General features: G+C 44.0%; 1 protein-coding gene across 1 annotated transcript; it reads right to left on the reverse strand.

Annotated features, from left to right (window-relative positions):
• Positions 1-227: 227 nt before the first annotated feature.
• Positions 228-24,049, reverse strand: LOC123998257 (phosphatidylinositol 4-phosphate 5-kinase type-1 alpha-like). The gene is made up of 16 exons (XM_046303307.1): positions 23,910-24,049; positions 10,727-10,761; positions 10,195-10,278; positions 9,702-9,832; positions 9,215-9,332; positions 8,905-9,057; positions 5,890-6,189; positions 5,568-5,803; positions 5,372-5,455; positions 4,872-4,920; positions 4,668-4,752; positions 4,407-4,577; positions 4,124-4,256; positions 3,952-4,017; positions 3,768-3,861; positions 228-3,668 (listed from the first exon to the last, which is right to left on the reverse strand). The coding sequence occupies exons 1-16, from the start codon at positions 23,953-23,955 to the stop codon at positions 3,666-3,668; spliced, it is 1,788 nt and encodes a 595-aa protein (XP_046159263.1). The 5' UTR covers positions 23,956-24,049; the 3' UTR covers positions 228-3,665.
• Between the last annotated feature and the right edge of the window lie 218 nt (positions 24,050-24,267).

A 24,267-nucleotide genomic window follows, 5' to 3' on the forward strand; every position in this document is an offset into this window, starting at 1 on the left:
GCAAGAACACCTAATATTACATTTTTGGGGCCCTGCTTAAGGCCTTCTTTGCCTCTCCTGCAAACAAAAACCTAAGATAATATACTGTAAAATGCCATGTCGAGGACAGAGACTCCCCCGCTCACAAATTAAGTGATGTGAGTTTGTGGATCTACTGTAATGTAGACATACCCTTCCCTTCCATTACCTAAACAGTTGTATCATGTTCAGGAATAAGGACAAGAACCAACATTTAGAAAATAAGTTTATTCTAAAATCAGAGCCAATATGAAAAACATTACACCACTGAAAGATGGTAGAAGGAACAGGCAGCATGAGAAGGCATTTCCGTGACTACTATATACATATACAAATTTTATACAGGCAGAGTAAAAATAGAGCAATTGAAGCATAGACGGTAACCAGCAACATTGGCTCGGAGGCTGTGTGAAATATTCAACGTAGAAAAGCATGGGACATCCTTGCCCCAGAACAATGGAGAATATATCAGTATCAAAATCAAACATGAAATATAAAAATTGTCAAATAATCCCCTCCCATATGCAATACACTACTTAAGTCGCTGACATTTCCTGTCAGAAGAATACATTATTATACGTACAATCATCTAAGGTACATGTACAACTTATGAATCATTTCAGGCTACAAGGTCATAATACAAATACAATAAATACGATTCTTGAAACTTTAAGATGGCAGACTTGTTCATATTGCATTAGTTTATATGTTCTGTAGTGTCTGTGTTGCAAGTGTACCGCCCTTTGAGCACCAAAGGGTGAGGTGTCTGTTGTGCTGTGGTCCAGACAAGTCACCAGACACTGCAACGGGTTTAATCCAGCATCTACACAGAAGCACACAGGCTTTAAAACAACATTGTTCTGACTGTCAGATGTTAGTTTGTAAAGTTAAGCATACACTAAAAGTCATGATCGGTGTTCATGGAGTCAAATCCAGACCCTGTTGTCACACTAAGGCCCTTGTTATAATAAGACACAATACCATCTATTGAAAATGTGATTCAAAACTTGGGAACATGGGGCTTGGAGAGTTCTTTGGTGGACAACTGTTCTCAAACAAAAAGCACAAGACTGAACTGAGCTCTTTGAAATGATGGGAAAGCTGAGCAGGGTTCAGGGTCAAAGGTCAAAACATTCAAAAGAGCACAACTTTTAATTGAGGGCCATGTTTGGAAATTATTTAACCAGGAATACCATATGAGCTTTTTACAAAGAGGGTGGGTTCGCCAGGAAAAGTAGACAAGAACTTGAAATGAATCAAACCATGTAGTAACTTGTGTAAATCACTCATTTGGAACCAATACCACCCCCTCTTGTGCCCTTCCTTCCTATGTGCTTTAAAATATGTATAGTTATCATGCAGGACAGCTCCTCTCAAATGGTGAGCGCTGAAACGGTTTGAAGGCTCATTAAACTCAGATCTGTTAGGAAAACATCAAGTTCATCAAAACTCTATGTTCTGAAGCAAAGGTTTCCATATGCAGTGAGTTCATCCATGTTCAAGTCCATAACATTTTGATTGCTTTTCCAAATTGTCATGACAGTTGATCCGAAAGAGCTCCACTTCCAGCCTCTAGTTTCTTCAGGGCATGGCTGTGTTCTTGTACTCCCCCATTCCCTTTAAACATCCCTATTGTCTCACGGTGCATCAATGAACATGAATCATTTCCACCACAGGCTGATATCCCCCAGTTTGTCGGTCTGTCCATCTCTCCCTCTCTGCTTTGGACCACATGTGCACTCCCATCTACTTAGAAATGTGTCCTCACAATCAGGCCACTGTGGCCCTTTAAGATCACACTGTGTTGGTGTGAAATACAAGATCTAGCATAACCAGTAGGTAGTGATATGTATCCCTGTGTCTGAAATATCCTACTACAGGATAAATAGTATGAGCTACCACACAGCGCTTGTGTTAGTATTCTCCACAGTGACTGAGCAAATGGGAAAAAAATAACAAACCCATGTTTATATAAACGTTAATGTACAAGAGGTGTACTACAGAGACGCAAACAAAGGCATTCACACAATGTGGTGAGTCTCAAACTCAGTGGGGTGAAGCAGCCATTTCTGTAGCCAGCAGAAATCCCTTGTTGCTTATTAATGAAAGTCAGGTCAGTTAAAAGTATCAAAGTGCTTGAATGACGGTGGTAGAATTACCATTGCTTGAAGAACACATATAATATTTGTGCACAAAACAGTCTAAATGGCTGGGTGTGAATGAATGTGATGAAATTGAACTGCCATACGAAGACCGAAAAAGGCATGTGTAGAGTGTGCGTTAAACGCTCGCTCTGAATTTTGATTGGCTCATTCCTTTGGGGGCCATTACTATGTTCTTGCTCTGGTCTCTCACTCCTAGATCAATATAGCACATGTGGTCTCATCAGAGAGGAAGATTCCAGGATAACCATGGAGACAGACAGAGCCTTCCCATCAGCCGGTAACACTGTGTATAGCAGTGGAGGCTGTTGAGGGGAGGACGGCTCATAATAATGACTGGAACAGTGCAAATGGAATGACATTAAACCATGTGTTTGATGTATTTTATACCATTCCACTCAAGACATTACCACGAGCCCGTCCTCCCTAATTAAGGTGCCACCAACCTCCTGTGGTGTATAGCCTACCCATACTGCCCTACCAAGAAAAAAGGCAGTAACTGCTCATTTGGTCAAAAATGAGTTCGCATTTATTTAATGTAGCAAAAATGACTTAATCATGTGGGCAAGTATCCTGCCTCGTATTGTGTTTGAGAAAATGGGAGTGATATTAGCAGTAACTCTACTAGGTAACTGTGAAACTAAGGTAAATAAAATCCATTTTTCTCAGTTCCACACTATGAGCAGTTACTGCCTTTTTGCTTGGTAGGGCAGAATAGCTCTGACCTGTACATTCCTGCCCCGAACTCCAGTCAGTCAGCTACTGTATACATCCATAATCTAAAAGAATAGAAGGTCTGTGTGATGAAGTCATATGTTCTGTCCACAGCAGTAAAAGTGTGGTCATAATAAAAAAAAACACTACATATAGAGATGATTCTCCTGTCCGTCCCATCTCCTGGCTGTGTGGAGGAAGGAAGGTGTGGACAGATGTAGAATGATAACATGAGATATTATGATTGAAGTCACTGAAAACGGAACCCAAATACTGTCCACAAGAAGGAATGCACAAAGTATCAGAACCAAGAGTGATATAGAGCATGGGGTTCCACCTCCACACTGTTGATGCAGGGGTGTCTAAGCCCACATCCCTCTCCCCTTCAGGCTTTGTGATAGGTGGGACAGTGTATGTGGGTTTCATGACACAGAGACTCCTGTAACTTAGTTGGAGAAGGGTTTCTAGCAGCATACCCATGTGTCTGTCTGGCTGACCAAGCCTTCAGACAGCCACCACCTCCTCACACATATATACACCTCTCTCCCTCTTTGTTCCTCTCTCTGGCACCCAGTCACACTCTCCCTCACTTCACCCCCCCCCATCCCGTTCAGTCAGCCTGAAGTATGTTCCAAACCTCCCCCGGAGAAAAGGATGGATGGATCGACAGAGTGAGGAAGGAGGATGCAAGACTACTCTCCCCATCTCACTCTTCCACCCACCTCCTTGGTTCCAGAATCACCTTTTCCTCAGATGACTCCAGATCAGTTGTTACTGTGGGGGACACACAGGGAGGGAGGCCAGTGAGCCATGGGAAACACCATAGTGAAGATCTTAAGAAGAGGAAGAGGAAAAGGATTGGGCCAGACTTACAAAGCAGATGTTAGTCTCTGGGACAATGTCGGATAGTGAGATGGCATCTTCATTACCCGACTGATCACCTGACGCTTCCACTTCCGCACCCATACTGAGAGACAGAGAGAGAAGACTGATAAGGGTGTGTGTGTGTTCACATAAGTGGGAATACATGAATCAGTGGTGTAATTCATTTGTGTACCTGTGGGAGACACCGTGGTCTTGGTCTGTGCTTGTTACTGCTCTATGTACCTCAACCCCTACTGACCTAGAGAGAGAGTGAGAGAGAGCGAGAGAGAGAAACACATGAGAACTGGATGACTTGAAGAGGAGGACTGACTTTGTGGAGGAGAGGCGATGGAGGGATGTGTTACTGTAGCGGAGGAGAGGAGGAGGTGAGTCCTGTGCTTCCTAATGAGGACGTGGAAAAGTTGGCCTCTGCATCCCCTGACCCTCCCGCCAGTGGAGGGGTCCTTGGCACCAGGTCTGGCCTGCCCGACTGCATGCCTGAACAGAAAGAGGGAGTAAAGAGGGGAACTAATGGCACAATTCCAAGTCCACCCCTAATCCCTTGTCCATACGCACTTCATGTAGCTCTGGACCACCTTGACCTCTGATCAAACATACAATCAATGTTTGTGTTAACTGTTCACTCACCACTGTCTCCCTCTGCGTCAGCCTTGTTGAAGTGTGATTGGTAGACGAGTCGGGAGTCCACCACAGACTGTCCAGCAGCGTGGGAGAGTGGGGTGGGGCCTCCCAGGGTAGGAGCTCTCCTCAGACCCCCCGGACCCCCACCACGAGACTTCTTGGATGGGGAGAGCTTCACTGAGGGGTGGGGAAAACAAAATAACGACAGCACGTTATATCATAAAAGTAGATATTGAAACAGAAGACTCACACACACAGCAGTCTTACATGGGATCTTCTTGAACACTGTGTTACACATGAATTGTTGGAAGCGCTCAGCGTAGAAGCCTGGTCTGTGCACCGACACTGTATCCTACAGAGGAAAAGGAATAAACCAGTTACAACCTGACATAGGCCTGACATAAGCAGTGGCAGATCTGACACATCTTTCATAATGTACTACAGGTAATGTGTGTGTGTGTAGGATCTTACCCCATCATGGACGAGGGCCTTCCACGAGTGTTCCAACTTCTTGATGAACCTGAAAAACAGTCTTCGTGAACATAGCTCAGTTGGTAAAGCATGGCGCCAGGATAGTGGGTTCGACTCCCGGGACCATCCATACGTAAAATATAAGCACGCATGACTAAGTCGCTTTGGATAAAAGCATCTGCTAAATGGTATATACAGTGAGCTCCAAAAGTATTGGGACAGTGACACATTTGTTGTTGTTTTAGCTCTGTACCCCAGCACTTTTTGGATTTAAAATGATACAATGACTATGTGGTTAAAGTGCAGACTGTCAAGCTTTGATTTGAGTGTATTTTCATCCATACCAGGTCCCTGTATCAATTCAAATCCAAAATGCTGGGGTAAAACAAAATAATGTGTCACTTTCCCAATACTTTGAGTACTGTGTCACTATATTACCATGTGAAATTGTATGAAGTCTGTACACAAGAACGCACACACACAAAGAAACAAGCACCTACCTGTAGGACTGCAGAATGTCGATGATGCCGATAAAGACCAGCAACCTCTCTCCTTTAGAGTTCCTGGCTGGGATCCCGCCCATACTGAAATGACATCATATGCCACACCAACCAATCACCATCAACAAATCCTGATTTACGTGACAGTTTGCATATTTTCCCAAGGTAATATTGTGTGATGTATTGATTGACTCACTGGTCCTCAGACTCCAGGGCTCCCTTCCCGCGGGCCTCTCCCTGTATAGACTCCATGGCTGTGCAGTATAGACTTTTCTGGGCCTGGGGTCGGCGCTGGTCTGGGGTCACCGCCCCCTCTGACCCCCCACTGTCCCCCATCTGCCCCCCACCTCGCTCCCTCTCTCTACTAGCCTGCTCCAGGTTATGGATCCCCACCAGTAGACTGTAGTCCATGATTTTAAAACTCTGCAGGAGCTGGAGCACACACACAAACACATAAGAGTTACTATACAGTAGACCCAAACAGCACACACAGAACACACACACCCACCCTCCCTCACCAGGCAGTCTCTCTGGATGGTCTTGCTAAGGGCGTTGTAGTTGTCCGTCTCCAGCAGTAGTCCATCAGGCAGGTCCTGGATGAAGTCCAGGTCTTTAAAGGTGGGAAAAGTCTTGTCCCTCTCCTTGGCTGAGGCCCGTCTCTTATAGGTGGAACCCTTCATGTCGTACTTATGGTGCATGTGGACCACACGGGGCAGCAGGTTGTTCATCACCACCAGGCGGATGTTCTTCCCTCCCGCCTGGATGCAGTACAGACCATAGAACTTAGGGAGCAGGGTCCGTTTGTTCTGATTCAGGTTCTATAGAGAGGGAAGGGACGGGTAGAAAGGAGAGGAGGAGAGTGAAAAAAAGACGAGGCCACCACAGACAGCTAGGTATTATATAAACACTAAAACACACAGGCCACCACAGACAGCTAGGTATTATATAAACACTAAAACACACAGGCCACCACAGACAGCTAGATATTATATAAACACTAAAAACACAGGCCACCACAGACAGCTAGTATTATATAAACACTAAAACACCACCTCCTTCAGACATCTAGGTATTATATAAACACTAAAACACAGGCCACCACAGACAAGGTATTATCTAAAACACACACGAAGGATCCCCCACCACCTCCTTCAACATCTCTGAACCCCCCAACATCTCACCACGAAGGATCTCCTCCAACATCTCACCAGGATCTCCTCCTTCAACATCTCACCACGAAGGATCTCCTCCTTCAACATCTCACCACAAAGGATCTCCTCCTTCAACATCTCACCACGAAGGATCTCCTCCTTCAACATCTCACCACGAAGGATCTCCTCCTTCCTTCAACATCTCACCACGAAGGATCTCCTCCTTCAACATCTCACCACGAAGGATCTCCTCCTTCAACAACGAAGGATCTTCAACATCCACGAAGGATCTCCTCCTTCAACATCTCACCACTTCAACAAGGATCTCCTCCTTCAACATCTCACCACGAAGGATCTCCTCCTTCAACATCTCACCACGAAGGATCTCCTCCTTCAACATCTCACCACGAAGGATCTCCTCCTTCAACATCTCACCACGAAGGATCTCCTCCTTCAACATCTCACCACGAAGGATCTCCTCCTTCAACATCTCACCACGAAGGATCTCCTCCTTCAACATCTCACCACGAAGGATCTCCTCCTTCAACATCTCACCACGAAGGATCTCCTCCTTCAACATCTCACCACGAAGGATCTCCTCCTTCAACATCTCACCACGAAGGATCTCCTCCTTCAACATCTCACCATGAAGGATCTCCTCCTTCAACATCTCACCATGAAGGATCTCCTCCTTCAACTTCTCACCATGAAGGATCTCCTCCATCTCACCACGAAGGATCTCTTCCTTCAACATCTCACCACGAAGGATCTCCTCCTTCAACATCTCACCACGAAGGATCTCCTCCTTCAACATCTCACCACGAAGGATCTCCTCCTTCAACATCTCACCATGAAGGATCTCCTCTTCAACATCTCACCATGAAGGATCTCCTCCTTCAACATCTCTCCATTAAGGACCTCCTCCAACATCTCACCATGAAGGATCTCACCTTCCAACTCAGTGCCTTTTTGCTTGACATCATGGGAAAATCAAAAGAAATCAGCCAAGACCTCAGAAAAATATTGTAGACCTCCACAAGTCTGGTTCATCCTTGGGAGCAATTTCCAAACACCTGAAGGTACCACGTTCATCTGTACAAACAATAGTATGCAAGTATAAACACCATGGGACTATGCAGCCATCACACCGCTCAGGAAGGAGATGTGTTCTGTCTCCTAGAGATGAACGCACTTTGGTGCGAAAAGTGAAAATCAATCCCAGAACAACAGCAAAAGACCTTGTGAAGATGCTGGAGGAAACAGGTACAAAAGTATCTATATCCACAGTAAAACGAGTCCTATATCGACATAACCTGAAAGGCCACTCAGCAAGGAAGAAGCGACTACTCCAAAACAGCCATAAAAAAAGCCAGATTACGGTTTACAACAGCACATGGGGACAAAGATCGTACTTTTTGGAGAAATAAACCTCCCATGCCACTCTGTCAACATCACGGCAAATCTCATGTGAGTGCATTCCATCTATTGGCACAATGGACAGTTTTTAACATCTCGTCCCGTGTTTTATGATTCTCTGGTCTGATTAAACAAAAATAAAACTGTTTGGCTGTAATGACCATCGTTATGTTTGGAGGAAAAAGGCGGAGGCTTGCAAACCGAAGAACACCATCCCAACCGTGAAGCACGGGGGTGGCAGCATCATGTTGTAGAGGTGCTTTGTTGCAGGAGGGACTGGTGCACTTCACAAAATAGAAGTCATTATGAGGAAGGAAAAGTATGTGGATATATTGAAGCAACATCTCAAGACATCAGTCAGGGCGTTAAAGCTTGGTCACAAATGGGTCTTCCAAATGGACAAAGACCCCAAGCATACTTCTAAAGTTGTGACAAAATGGCTTAAGGACAACAAAGTCAATGTGTTGGAGTGGCAATCACAAAGCCCTGACCTCAATCCTATAGAAAATTTGTGGGCAGAACTGAAAAAGCGTGTGCGAGCAAGGAGGCCAACAAACCTGACTCAGTTACACCAGCTCTGTCTGGAGGAATGGGCCAAAATTCACCCAACTTATTGTGGGAAGCTTGTGGAAGGGTACCCAAAACGTTTGACCCAATTAAACAATAAAGGCAATGCTACCAAATACTAATTGAGTGCATGTAAACTTATGACCCACTGGGAATGTGATGAAAGAAATATTAAAGAAATAATTCTCTCTACTATTATTCTACCTACTATTATTCTAACAATTCACATTCTTAAAATAAAAGTGGTTATCCTAACTGACCTTAAACAGGGAATTCTTTACTAGGATTAAATTTCAGGAATTGTGAAAAACTAAGTTTAAATGTTTTTGGCTGAGGTGTAAGTAAACTTCCGACTTCAACTGTATCTCTCCATGAAGTACCCCCCCTTCAATATCTCACCATGAAGTATCCTGGCAGTAGCTTCTGGAGAAACTCAGCCTCTTTGTGCTGCACCGTCTTGATAATGAACTCATCATCACTGGACACGTAGAAGAGAGAGCCGCTGGCGCCGGAGTTAGACAGCTCTATCAGGCCATCGTTACACAGAGAGTACTGTAGGAGAGGAGTTAGGTAGCATCCTGACCACAGAACTACAACCAGACACAACCAATCAACCATAGAGAACTACAACCAGACACAACCAATCAACCATAGAGAACTACAGCCAATCAACCAGATTCAATTAAGTGAATTTTTGTAGTCTACTAACCAGGTAGTCGTCTGGCCGGATGCCAAATAGTTCTCTGAAGTAGCGGAAGGCGATGGGGGCGTAGGTCTTAAACCTGAAATCACTGTAGTGGTGGGCAGGGGTCAGGTTACTGCCCTCACTGAGACAGAGAGAAGGGTGTTAATGAGTGCTGAATACAGGAAGACTTCTCTCAAGCATAAATGCAAGATGGGCACAGACCAGTGGTGTAGCACAGTTAAGGAAAAACTTGTTTCCTAGCTAATATCATGCTATTTTACACATTTTGCCATGAGGCTGAGAGAACGTGTTTCAGTTTTAAAGCCAATTTCCTGTCATTATAAACATTTCCTTCATAGTTTATGACATGTTCATATAGTATCTGGGGGGGCCCAGCTTATATTTTGGGGGGAGTCGGGGGGCCCCCATACCTCATGCAGGTGCTCCGGGGTAGTGTGCTACGTGTGACACAAACACGTCTAACACACACACACACACACACACGCCTAACCTGGGGAAGAAGATGCTCTCGACCACCACAAAGTCCTGCATGAGAACATCCCTCTCAGCCTTCTGACTCAGGCTGCCCACAGTGTGAGTGATGCCCAGCTGAATTGCTCCTTTCAGGGCTGACGATGTAGTCTGGAGGGGGAAGTGGAAGAGAGAAATGGAGAAATGGAGGCTTGTCAAGAGAAATTGATAAATTCATTGTTTCTGAGGAATTCACATGTTATAATTAATCTATGAATCTCAAATGCTTGTGTACATTACATTCTGCGAGTCATCATTGGCTGTGGACAAGGAAGGGTTTCAGGCTACGGGTAATGTTAGCACACATGTGGTGTGTGTGTGTGTGTGTGTGTGTGTGTGTGTGTGTGTGTGTGTGTGTGTGTGTGTGTGTGTGTGTGTGTGTGTGTGTGTGTGTGTGTGTGTGTGTGTGTGTGTGTGTGTGTGTGTGTGTGTGTGTGTGTGTGTGTGTGTGTGTGTGTTGACCCCATGCTGACCTTCTTATAGGTGGTCTCTCCAGTGTTCGTCTCAACTCCTCTGTGTCCAATGGTCTTCTTCATACTCTGACTGGATCCAGGAATCTGAGACACAGAGAGAGAGAGAGACAGGATGAAAGAGGGAGAGAGAGATGGAAGAGAGGATGGGAAGAAATAAAAGGTATTAAGAAACTAAAGAAATGCACTGTAGAGTTGTGTGTTTGACTCCATTAAAACAAGTTTCAGCGTCACCCTGTTCTCTCCATTGTTTGGTTTTATGACACACAGCTTAAAGGTAAACATCAGCCATTGACACACAGAAACCATCAAAACCAGTTCCCCCTCCCTTTCCACATATCCTGTGTCCTCTCCCTAGACAGAGAGGTGATACACAACACATCTTCACCAAGGTCTATAAATGTTGCGTAAATACACACGCTGTTCCCTAAACCTAAAGGTAGTGGAAAACACAGTTTCATCAACAGTGCTCCAGCATCATCAGCAGAGTGCTGTAATTAGTGGTTTTGTGAGTCAGGGATGGTGTCTGTCTTACCTCTGGAGATGCCACTTTCCGAGACGCACTGGACCCTTGAGAGGAGAGAGAAAAAAGGAAAACATATTAGAGAGTTTAGTGATGGGCCTATTTTTGTTAGGCTCCTCCATGTTCCATGCGCAACTCAGTCCACTTAGAATCGAATAGTTACCGACAGAACCTAGCTAATAATCACAGAGCTAGAGTCATGTTCTCGCACACCCCGAGAGCGTCTGGTCAGCGGGGTGGTGGCACCGGGATCCTCATCTCTCCCAAGTGGTCATTCTCTCTTTCTCCCCTTACCCATCTGTCTATCGCCTCCTTTGAATTCCATGCTGTCACAGTTACTAGCCCTTTCAAGCTTAACATCCTTATCATTTATCGCCCTCCAGGTTCCCTCGGAGAGTTCATCAATGAGCTTGATGCCTTGATAAGCTCCTTTCCTGAGGACGGCTCACCTCTCACAGTTCTGGGCGACTTTAACCTCCCCACGTATACCTTTGACTCTTTCCTCTCTGCCTCCTTCTTTCCACTCCTCTCCTGACCTCACCCTCTCACCTTCCCCCCCTACTCACAAGGCAGGCAATACGCTCGACCTCATCTTTACTAGATGCTGTTCTTCCACTAACCTCATTGCAACTCCCCTCCAAGTCTCCGACCACTGCCTTGTATCCTTTTCCCTCTCGCTCTCATCCAACACCTCCCACACTGCCCCTACTCGGATGGTATCGCGCCGTCCCAACCTTCGCTCTCTCTCCCCCGCTACTCTCTCCTCTTCCATCCTATCATCTCTTCCCTCCGCTCAAACCTTCTCCCACCTATCTCCTGATTCTGCCTCCTCAACCCTCCTCTCCTCCCTCTCTGCATCCCTTGACTCTCTATGTCCCCTATCCTCCAGGCCGGCTCGGTCCTCCCCTCCCGCTCCGTGGCTCGATGACTCATTGCGAGCTCACAGAACAGGGCTCCGGGCAGCCGAGCGGAAATGGAGGAAAACTCGCCTCCCTGCGGACCTGGCATCCTTTCACTCCCTCCTCTCTACATTTTCCTCCTCTGTCTCTGCTGCTAAAGCCACTTTCTACCACGCTAAATTCCAAGCATCTGCCTCTAACCCTAGGAAGCTCTTTGCCACCTTCTCCTCCCTCCTGAATCCTCCTCCCCCTCCCCCCTCCTCCCTCTCTGCAGATGACTTCGTCAACCATTTTGAAAAGAAGGTCGACGACATCCGATCCTCGTTTGCTAAGTCAAACGACACCGCTGGTTCTGCTCACACTGCCCTACCCTGTGCTCTGACCTCTTTCTCCCCTCTCTCTCCAGATGAAATCTCGCGTCTTGTGACGGCCGGCCGCCCAACAACCTGCCCGCTTGACCCTATCCCCTCCTCTCTTCTCCAGACCATTTCCGGAGACCTTCTCCCTTACCTCACCTCGCTCATCAACTCATCCCTGACCGCTGGCTACATCCCTTCCGTCTTCAAGAGAGCGAGAGTTGCACCCCTTCTGAAAAAACCTACACTCGATCCCTCCGATGTCAACAATTACAGACCAGTATCCCTTCTTTCTTTTCTCTCCAAAACTCTTGAACGTGCCGTCCTTGGCCAGCTCTCCCGCTATCTCTCTCTGAATGACCTTCTTGATCCAAATCAGTCAGGTTTCAAGACTAGTCATTCAACTGAGACTGCTCTCCTCTGTATCACGGAGGCGCTCCGCACTGCTAAAGCTAACTCTCTCTCCTCTGCTCTCATCCTTCTAGATCTATCGGCTGCCTTCGATACTGTGAACCATCAGATCCTCCTCTCCACCCTCTGAGTTGGGCATATCCGGCGCGGCCCACGCTTGGATTGCGTCCTACCTGACAGGTCGCTCCTACCAGGTGGCGTGGCGAGAATCTGTCTCCTCACCACGCGCTCTCACCACTGGTGTCCCCCAGGGCTCTGTTCTTGGCCCTCTCCTATTCTCGCTATACACCAAGTCACTTGGCTCTGTCATAACCTCACATGGTCTCTCTTATCATTGCTAAGCAGACGACACACAATTAATCTTCTCCTTTCCCCCTTCTGATGACCAGGTGGCGAATCGCATCTCTGCATGTCTGGCAGACATATCAGTGTGGATGACGGATCACCACCTCAAGCTGAACCTCGGCAAGACGGAGCTGCTCTTCCTCCCGGGAAGGACTGCCCGTTCCATGATCTTGCCATCACGGTTGACAACTCCATTGTGTCCTCCTCCCAGAGCGCCAAGAACCTTGGCGTGATCCTGGACAACACCCTGTCGTTCTCAACCAACATCAAGGCGGTGGCCCGTTCCTGTAGGTTCATGCTCTACAACATCCGCAGAGTACGACCCTGCCTCACACAGGAAGCGGCGCAGGTCCTAATCCAGGCACTTGTCATCTCCCGTCTGGATTACTGCAACTCGCTGTTGGCTGGGCTCCCTGCCTGTGCCATTAAACCCCTTCAACTCATCCAGAACGCCGCAGCCCGTCTGGTGTTCAACCTTCCCAAGTTCTCTCACGTCACCCCGCTCCTCCGTTCTCTCCACTGGCTTCCAGTTGAAGCTCGCATCCGCTACAAGACCATGGTGCTTGCCTACGGAGCTGTGAGGGGAACGGCACCTCAGTACCTCCAGGCTCTGATCAGGCCCTACACCCAAACAAGGGCACTGCGTTCATCCACCTCTGGCCTGCTCGCCTCCCTACCACTGAGGAAGTACAGCTCCCGCTCAGCCCAGTCAAAACTGTTCGCTGCCCTGGCCCCCCAATGGTGGAACAAACTCCCTCACGACGCCAGGACAGCGGAGTCAATCACCACCTTCCGGAGACACCTGAAACCCCACCTCTTTAAGGAATACCTAGGATAGGATAAGTAATCCCTCTCACCCCCCCTTAAGTTTTAGATGCACTATCGTAAAGTGACTGTTCCACTGGATGTCATAAGGTGAATGCACCAATTTGTAAGTCGCTCTGGATAAGAGCGTCTGCTAAATGACTTAAATGTAATGTAAATGTCATGCTAGACAGCTGTAGTGATGAACTTCTCATATAGTATAGTAGTTTATGGAGGAAGGAACCTGCATTAAAGTGTCTGATCGGGTTGTGTGATGTCTGGAATTACACATCGTCCCATCCAAACGTCGTTGATATACATTGGGTCAATTGCAGGAAGAACGCAATATAAAAGACACATTGGTTATACCAGAACTGTGATTTGGGGCATGTCGTCATTGTTCTTTATTCAAATTGTTACAAAAGCCACAAACAAGTTCATTAAATCATTGTTCAAAACCAGACTTATTATTTCTACCTTGTTCTTGGCTACAGAAGGATTTTCAAACTGGAAGGTGTATTATTCTCTTGTCCATAAAAAGACTCAGATATCAGTTATATTAGTAGACCTTTTAAAACAAATATAAAGGCCGTATCCAGTGTATTGTTATTTCATCTTGATCATCTGGAAAAGCACATGTGACATTCTTTCTTCCATTAGGCTACTTTCAGTCAGTTTCAAAAAGTGGATTTCACTTAGTAACTATAGTGTAGCCTGCCAATGCAAAATCAGAAAAATAACTATGGCTGACTTTTAGTGGAGGGAAAAGCACGTCTTCGCCGGTTTGGCAGTTTTTCGCTCAATTTCAGGCCATATGACAAAGGTGAGCCAGCAGACCTTACCCAAGGCACTTGCGGAATATGCTAAAAGATTATCAGGGCATCTGTGGAAAATTACACATTTGATGGCTGTTTTTGTAATTAAATAGAGTGGTTGTCAAGCATTTACTATGACAAATTTCTTCTCAAGTCAAAATTACGCTGAAGTTTTAGGTTTTGTGCATGGAGTGGAAAGAATGCAATGAAGCAATTCGGACACTGGGGTTGGGCGATTGTACGATCGCATCATTGATGATGACATCTCGATGTCAAACGATAGTTTAACATACAGTGGGGCAAAAAAGTATTTAGTCAGCCACCAATTTTGCAAGTTCTCCCACTTAAAAAAATGAGAGGCCTGTAATTTTCATCATAGGTACACTTCAACTATGACAGACAAAATGAGAAGGAAAAAAAATCCAGAAAATCACATTGTAGGATTTTTTATGAATTTATTTGCAAATTATGGTGGAAAATAAGTATTTGGTCACCTACAAACAAGCAAGATTTCTGGCTCTCACAGACCTGTAACTTCTTCTTTAAGAGGCTCCTCTGTCCTCCACTCGTTACCTGTATTAATGGCACCTGTTTGAAGTCGTTATCAGTATAAAAGACACCTGTCCACAACCTCAAAACAGTCACACTCCAAACTCCACTATGGCCAAGACCAAAGAGCTGTCAAAGGACACCAGAAACAAAATTGTAGACCTGCACCAGGCTGAAAGACTGAATCTGCAATAGGTAATCAGCTTGGTTTGAAGAAATAAACTGTGGGAGCAATTATTAGGAAATGGAAGACATACAAGACCACTGATAATCTCCCTCGATCTGGGGCTCCATGCAAGATCTCACCCCGTGGGGTCAAAATTATCACAAGAACGGTGAGCAAAAATCCCAGAACCACACGGGGGTACCTAGTGAAGTACCTGCAGAGAGCTGGGACCAGTACATGTCCAGGCCCATCTGAAGTTTGCTAGAGAGCATTTGGATGATCCAGAAGAAGAAGATTGTCAATCTTTTGATTGGATTGTCATATGGTCAGATGAAACCAAAATATAACTTTTTGGTAAAAACTCAACTCGTCGTGTTTGGAGGACAAAGAATGCTGAGTTGCATCCAAAGAACACCATACCTACTGTGAAGCATGGGGGTGGAAACATCATGCTTTGGGGCTGTTTTTCTGCAAAGGGACCAGGAAGATTGATCCGTGTGAAGGAAAGAATGAATGGGGCCATGTATCGTGAGATTTTGAGTGAAAACCTCCTTCCATCAGCAAGGGCATTGAAGATGAAACGTGGCTGGGTCTTTCAGCACGACAATGATCCCAAAGACACCGCACAGGCAACGAAGGAGTGGCTTCGTAAGAAGCATTGAGGTCCTGGAGTGGCCTAGCCAGTCTCCAGATCTCAACCCCATAGAAAATCTTTGGAGGGAGTTGAAAGCCCGTGTTGCCCAGCAACAGCCCCAAAACATCACTGCTCTAGAGGAGATCTGCATGGAGGAATGGGCCAAAATACCAGCAAGTGTGTGAAAACCTTGTCAAACATTTTCTGTAAGTCTTCACCTCTGTCATTGCCAACAAAGGGTATATAACAGTATTGAGATAAACTTTTGTTATTGACCAAATACTTATTTTCCACCATAATTTGCAAAGAAATTCATAAAAAATCCTACAATGTGATTTTCTGGATTTTTTTTCTTCTCATTTTGTCTGTCATAGTTGAAGTGTACCTATGATGAAAATTACAGGCCTCTCTCATCTTTTTAAGTGGGAGAACTTGCACAATTGGTGGCTGACTAAATACTTTTTTGCCCCACTGTATGTTAAACCATCGTTTGACATCGAGATGTCATCATCAATGATGCGATCGTACAATCGCCTAACCCCAGTGTCCGAATTGCTTCATTGCATTCTTTCCACTCCATGCACAAAACCTAAAACTTCAGCGTAATTTTGACTTGAGAAGAAATTTGTCATAGTAAATGCTTGACAACCACTCTATTTAATTACAAAAACAGCCATCAAATGTGTAATTTTCCACAGATGCCGAGCCATGGTTAGACCTACACAGCCACAGGAATGGATAGGACTAGGCTAACTGCTGCTCCCATTCACATTGTGCTCTAGATTTACACCACTTTTCCCTCTAATGCTGCTTCCATGTCAGCCTGCCCTGGATGCTGTTGTGGTTGGGCCTTTGCCTATAATAATAATAATATATGCCATTTAGCAGACTAAAACAGTCATGTGTCCAGGAACCCTTGCGTTAGCGCCATGCTCTACCAACTGAGCTTCAGAAGGACCTCAAGCCTAAAACAATCCAGGAACCCTTGTACTTCAGTCACTGCTCAGGATGCATTGCATTTGTATGACGTTTTTCACTCAATTCTAAAACACCAAATGTTGTAGCTTGTAGTTACAACTACCCTTACTGACTGCCTATCTGTTACTTAGTGCCTCTCCATCTCCAGACAGTATAGTATTACAGCAGACATTCCCTCACAGACTGTCTACCACCGAGCAGATACTGTGAGAGAGAGAGCATAGAGCAGCGGAAGGGCAACAAGTTAACTGTCCACTCGCTGCATAACACACCACACACACACAGAAATAGAGAGCGATGAGTGGACATAGCCTGGTATAAGGTTTAAAGGGGAACAGCGGATACAGGCAAAGATCAGGATTAGAGGTCGGACGATTAATCGGAATGGCCGATTTCAAGTTTTCATAACAATCGGAAATCTGTATTTTTTGGCTCCGATTTTGCCTTTTTTGTCAATTGTTTTTTCATTTTTCATTTTTTTATACCTTTATTTAACTAGGCAAGTCAGTTAAGAACACATTCTTATTTTCAATGACGACCTAGGAACGGTGGGTTTAACTACCTTGTTCAGGGGCAGAATGACAGATTTTCACCTTGTCAGCTTCGGGGGATCTAATCTTGCAACTTTACAGTTAACTTGTCCAACACTCTAACCATCTGCCTCTCATTGCACTCCACGAGGAGCCTGCCTGTTATGCGAATGCAGTAGAAGCCAAGGTAAGTTGCTAGCTAGCATTAAACTTATTTTATAAAAAACAATTAATCATAATCACTAGTTATAACTACACATGGTTGATGTTATTTGTTTATCTAACGTGTCCTGCATTGCATATAATCGATGCAACGCTGGGGGATGAATAACAAAAGCATATTTGCGAAAAAAGCACAATCGTTGGACGACTGTACCTAACCATAAACACCAATGCCTTTCTTAAAATCAATACACAGAAGTATAAATGTTTAAACCTGCATATTTAGCTAAAAGAAATCCAGGTTAGCAGGCAATATTAACCAGGTGAAATTGTGTCACTTCTCTTGCGTTCACTGCACACGTTAGATAAAATACAGAGCGGTTCCGTATTTCACTGAAAAAAAAAAATGTTTTGTTTTCTAAATGATAGTTTCCGGAATCGACCATATTAATGACCAAAGGCTCGTATTTCTGTGTGTTATTATGTTATAATTAAGTCTATGATTTGATTGAGCATTCTGACTAAGCGATGGTAGGCAAACAGCACTTCAAACAGCACTTTCGTGCGTTTTGCCAGCAGCTCTTCGTAAGCACAGCTCTGTTTATGACTTCAAGCCTGTCAGCCTCATGGCTGGTGTAACCGATGTGAAATGGCTAGCTAGTTAGCTGGGTGTGCGCTAATAGCGTTTCAAGCGTCATTCACTCTGAGACTTGGAGTAGTTATTCTCCTTGCTCTGCAAGGGCCGCGGCCTTTGTGGAGCGATGGGTAACGCTGCTTCGAGTGTGGCTGTTGTCGATGTGTTCCAGGTTCGAGCCCAGATAGGGGCGAGGAGAGGGACGGAAGCTTTACTGTTACACTGGCAATACTATAGTGCCTATAAGAACATCTAATAGTCAAAAGGTATATGAAATACAAATGGTATAGAGAGAAATAGTCCTATAAATACTATATTAACTACAACCTAAAAAAACCTCTTACCTTGGAATATTGAAGTCTCATGTAAAAAGGAACCACCAACTTTCATATGTTCTCATGTTCTGAGCAAAGAACTCAAACGTTAGCTTTTTTACATGGCACATATTGCACTTTTACTTCTCCAACACTTTGTTTTTACATTATTTAAACCAAATTGAACATGTTTCCTTATTTATTTGAAGCTAAATAGATGTTTATTGATGTATTATATTAAGTTAAAATAAGTGTTCATTCAGTATTGTTGTAATTGTCATTATTACAAATAAATATATATATATATTTTTTTATCAGCCGATTAAATCGGTATCTGCTTTTTTGGTCCGTTAATAATCAGTATCGACGTTGAAAAATTATAAACAGTCGACCTCTAATCAGGATGGTGGGAGGAAATTACGAGAACTCTTGGCATCGACACAGGGACATAGCCCAGTCTCTGCAAAACATAACCCCAGTCTGATACTGTGTCTAGACCACTGGGTCCTCTACCACAGGTCTCTGGCAGACATAACCCCAGTCTGATACTGTGTCTAGACCACTGGGTCCTCTACAACAGGCAATGACTAAACTTTTTCCATCACCCAAACTAAGCTTGGGACTTTCCCTGTGACTCACCGAGTTGCCATCTTCCTTTTTGGTAGGGATGTGCTCATTATCAATCCTCTCTAAGAATAAATTCAACCCTGCAGACCCCAGGCCCAGCTCCAACTTTATTCAGCCCAAGAGATAACATCCAATAGCCTATTGTAAAACATTGCCAATTTGTGCTACAAACATGCCAACATAGAGAAACACAGCAAACACGTGTGTGAAAAATATGTCTGGTATTTTCTCAATGTTATCACATCGTCATGACAATGCTTGAAATATGTGCTCCTCACAAAATAATTCTCCATTTAAAATTGTGTGCGTGTGTGAGATTCGCCTTCTCACCCACTCCATGAGAACTTCAGGCCTGTAACCAATAGCAACGGCTATTTCTGAGTTTCAACATAGTGATATTACAACCAGTTGGCAAAAAAACGTGTCTGCTGTTATTGTAATAGTGTGGGCAGGTCAGAGTTATGTTGAGGACAGTGAGAGGCAAGAGGAGGGAGACCTACTGAAAATATATCATGGAAAGGTGGGGTACTGATAGCGAAACAGGAAACAGCCTTTAGGCTATTTGTCTGTTATATTAGGCTAGGCCTATTCAAATTGTGAGATGGATGAAATCAATCAATTAAACCAATCCACATTACTTGAGCAAACACCACAAGTATTAGTTATTTCAGGGAGTGGAGAGGCACTGCGTCTTGCTAAACCATGTTGTAGCCATTTCACTGCAAAATGCTTTGCACACACAATAGAAAGCAAACATGAACAATAGAAAACAACCGTTAACAGCCTGTATTTGGTCCACTCGTCCTTTGCTTGCTCTCATCTTGCTCAAATGCCACAAAGCCCTGTAATGCCTGTAAGAGGCACTCACAGGAACGAAGCACACACTCAGCCACTCTCTCACACACAAACACACACTGCAACACCATGCAGGTACCTCTCTGCAAGGCTCTCCTCCAGAACTGAGTCCTAATGTCTATGGAAGAAGATACAGAACAACCAAAACCAGTTACACATGAACAAGGCATGCATGCAACCAAATTAGGCTTCAATCATATTGCTCACCTCTAAATTAGCCTAAATGGACCACATGCTACAGAGATCTAGAAACAAGCAGCGCTCCATTTAAGGAAAGCTTGTTTTTACAATAGGATTTAAATAACATCCTAGTGCCACATTGTGTCCAAACATTTCCACAGTTACAATGAAGGTGCGTGCACACTAAACATATCTCCCAGTGCCAGCGCAGTTCAGTTCAAAACACATGTTGGCTGTTTGCCTGCTAGCAGCCTGTACTGTAGCCTGCATGTAGAGCAATAATATGGGACACTCCCCTATTTTTGTCTGACAGAGTAGAGTAAATGTGCTGGTTATTGGCATAATTTATGAACTTATACAGTACCAGTCAAAAGTATGGACACCTACTCATTCCAGGGTTTTTATTTGTACTTTTTTAGACATTGTAGAATAATAGTGAAGACATCAAAACTATGATATAACACATATGGAATCATGTAATATAATATATAATAATAATATAATAATAATAATAATATAATAAATAATAATAATATATAATATATATACCATAGTAACCAAAAAAGCTAAACAAATCAAAATATGTCATATATTTGAGATTCTTCAAAGTAGCCACCTTAACCTTGATGACAGCTTTGGCACTATTGGCATTCTTTCAACCAGCTTCATGAGGTAGTCACCTGGAATGCAATTTAATTAGAAGATGTGCCTTGTTAAAAGTTCATTTGTGGAATTTCTTTCCTTCTTAATGCATTTGAGCCAAATCAATTTCTTCAAGTGCAGTCACAAAAACCATCAAGCACTATGATGAAACTGGCTCTCATGAGGACCACCACAGGAAAGGAAGCCCCAGAGTTACCTCTGCTGCAGAGGTTAAGAACAAATTCTTATTTACAATGACGGCCTAAGAACAATGGGTTCAGGGGCAGGACGACAAATGTTTACCTTGTCAGCTTGGGGAGTCAAACTAGCAACCGTCCAGTTACTGGCCCAGTGCTCTAAGCTACCTGCCGCCTCAGAATTACCAGCCTCAGAAATTGCAGCCCAAATAAATGCTTCACAGAGTTCAAGCAACAGACATCTCAACATCAACTGTTCAGCAGAGAATTCAGAGTGAATCAGGCCTTCATGGTCAAATTGCTGCAAACAAATCACTAAAAGGACACCAATAAGAAGAAGAGACTTGCTTGAGCCAAGAAAAACAAACAGTGGACATTAGACCGGTAGAAATCTGTCCTTCGGTCTGATGAGTCCAAATGTGAAATGTTTGGTTCAAAACCAGCATGTCTTTGTGAGACGCAGAGTAGGTAAATATAATATAATAATAATAATATATGCCATTTAGCAGACACTTTTATCCAAAGCGACTTACAGTCATGTGTGCATACATTCTACGTATGGGTGGTCCCGGGGATCGAACCCACTACCCTGGCGTTACAAGCGCCATGCTCTAACAACTGAGCTACAGAAGGACCACAGGTGAATGGATGATCTCTGCATATGTGGTTCCCACCGCGAAGCATGGGAGAGATGTGATGGTGCTTTGCTGGTGACACTGTCAGCGATTTATTTAGAATAGAAGGCACACCTAACCAGATTGGCTACCACAGCATTCTGCAGCAATACGCCATCACATCTGGTTTGGCTTAGTGGGGCTATCATTTGTTTATCAACAAAACAATGACCCAAAACACACCTCCAGGCTGTGTAAGGGATATTTGACCAAGGAGAGTGATGAGTGCTGCATCAGATGACCTGGCCTCCAAAATCAGCCGACCTCAACCCAAGTTGGACCATAGAGTGAAGGAAAAGCAGCCAACAAGTGCTCAGCATATGTGGGAACTCCTTCAAAAAACATTCCTCATGAAGCTGGTTGAGAGGATGCCAAGAGTGTGCAAAGCTGTCATCAATACAAAAGGTGGCTACTTTGAAGAATCTCAAATATAAAATATATTTTTATTTGTTGAACACTTTTTTGGTTACTACATGATTCCATGTGTTATTTCATAGTTTTGATGTCTTCACTATTATTCTACAATGTAAAAATAAAGAAAAGCTGTGCAATGAATGTGTCCAAACGTTTGACTGGTACTGTATATAGTGAGAACACCCTGTATCATTTGTATGTGTGTGTGTTCACTGGCCTAGTTCGCAGTCCTGTAGTCAGACTTAGATCCCCATAAAGCAATCAGGCTTGTTATTGCGGGACCAAAACAGACATGTCTATTCTCATGACCTGACTCAAACTGGCTAGCTACTACAGTACCAAGGGAAGATCAACTGTAACAAACACCGTAGTCAAGCTGATAAGAGCCTGTATGATAACAGGCTTAGAAAAGTGGAGAACACTCTTCTGTCCTGACCCAGCGTCACTGTTCACATCATAACCTCTGATATCAACTGATTCTGAACAAGTGAATAATGTGACCACAACCAAAAACCAAATCAGTCAGGACTAGACCTGGGGAAATAAACCAAAAATGATCAACACTGATCACTTATCGCAGGCATTTTGCTGATATCGTTCATTTTGTTCCATAGCCTATACTAGAAAAATGTGAAGTTTGAAATTAATTAAGTTGGCTAATTTGGGCAATTGTTCAATTGATAACTGCAGCCATCAAACCAGTAGTAGTATAAAGGATGCTTTAAAAAAAAACCTGTGGCTAACTTTAATGTGGCGGCAGGGTAGCCTAGTGGTTAGTGCGTTGGGCTAGTAACCGAGCTGACAAGGTACAAATCTGTCGTTCTGCCCCTGAACAGGCAGTTAACCCACTGTTCCTAGGCCGTCATTGAAAATAAGAATTTGTTCTTAAATAAAGGTTAAATAAATGAATGTTATAAACGTATCGTTCTCGCATTAATTCAGGCAATTTAAGGCGATGTGGATTCATGTACCGATCCCAGCTCTAGTCAGGACTCCCCGTGAATTCCTCTTCCTCTCTGTGACTTCCAGGGAAGTTCTCTGTAAATGTGCTGGAATGATGACAGAGCACCACATAGGCCTACATTACTCAGACTATTGCTTATTATCAGGTAGGTTAGAGCTTTGGGCCAGTAACTAAGGTTGAAAGATCGAATCCCCGAGCTGACAAGGTAAAACTCTGTCGTAATTCTTCTGGACAAGACAGTTAAATCTGGACAGTTGCCTGGTTAAATTTAAAAAATATCTCCCGTGGAAGCGAAATCTGTATCCATTCCACCCTAAACTAACGTTACTTAAGCTGTTTTTTTTCACGAGTCCAAAAGCTGCAGAACAACATTACTGTGTCAACAACAGACATGACCACCACTTTCTATCCACGAAAACAATTGTGCTGGCATTACAAGTAAATATTCAACACACACCTAGTTAGCTAGCCAACATTGCTGGTTGGCCTCAGTTTGTTGGGTTGGCTAGTTAGCCAGCTAACATCAATTAACAGGTGTTTTGTCCTACTACGAGATGCGGCAAATATGACAAAATATCAACAAAGGCCCACTGGTTTCGAGCATGGAAAATAGTTAGAGGCAGTAAATTAGCCAACTACTGTAGTTAGTTAACACTGCTGGAGTTGGAGAATTTGCCCCATTCAGGGTGACCCAACATTAACTAGCTACATATTATTGAAAATAACCACATTTTCGGGTGCGACTATCCCATCCCAAGCCCTAACTACAAACACCATAAAGTACATGACCCAATTTCAAGCGTGTAACGTTAGATGCCTAGCTAGATATAACGCAAACCATCCGATCCGATTGTTGACGTTAGCAAACTGGCTAACGGCAACTGTGATAACGTTAGCTAACTCAGACAGGAGAAATTAAGTCAGTTGAATTGAGACAAAATGACCATATTCAGCTACAGGCTGTGCTGAATCTGTAGCTACGTTAATTAGATTGCATTTTCGTGCAAACTACTTCACGGAGACCTAAATTAGTTATTATAGATACCTGTCGGAGCAGTCAATCCCGAATCAACTGGAACGGCGGTCGCCATTTTGGATTGGCCGGTATCGGAACAGATAGAACAAATCGTTGGTATGGGTATCCACCTAGCTAGTAGATGGCCAGCGGCAAAGTCAAAATGGGCTATTTCGTAAAAATATATGAAAACCAAAATGTGCTATTTGGTCTAAATTTGGGGTTATTGTTAGACATACGGTTAGCAGTGTGGTTCTGGTTAGATTTAAAATAAAAATGTAAGAAGATAAATTGTAGAAATAGGCTGGTTTATGACTTCGTGTATTTCCCTTGGACCGGTTCGTACATAAAACATAGTAATTCAGGCAGCAAAGGCATCGATTTAATG

The sequence above is a fragment of the Oncorhynchus gorbuscha genome, linkage group LG15, assembly GCF_021184085.1.
Source record: "Oncorhynchus gorbuscha isolate QuinsamMale2020 ecotype Even-year linkage group LG15, OgorEven_v1.0, whole genome shotgun sequence".
Classification (NCBI taxonomy): Eukaryota; Metazoa; Chordata; class Actinopteri; order Salmoniformes; family Salmonidae; genus Oncorhynchus; species Oncorhynchus gorbuscha.

Coding starts and splice junctions, on each gene's coding strand:
- LOC123998257 (XM_046303307.1), bottom strand. CDS start 23,955: ATGGCGACCGCCGTTCCAGTTGATTCGGGATTGACTGCTCCGACAG. Junction 10,762..23,909: donor GGGATTGACTGCTCCGACAG/GTATCTATAATA, acceptor TCTCCTCTCAAG/GGTCCAGTGCGTCTCGGAAA. Junction 5,804..5,889: donor CCATCCAGAGAGACTGCCTG/GTGAGGGAGGGT, acceptor TGTGTGCTCCAG/CTCCTGCAGAGTTTTAAAAT.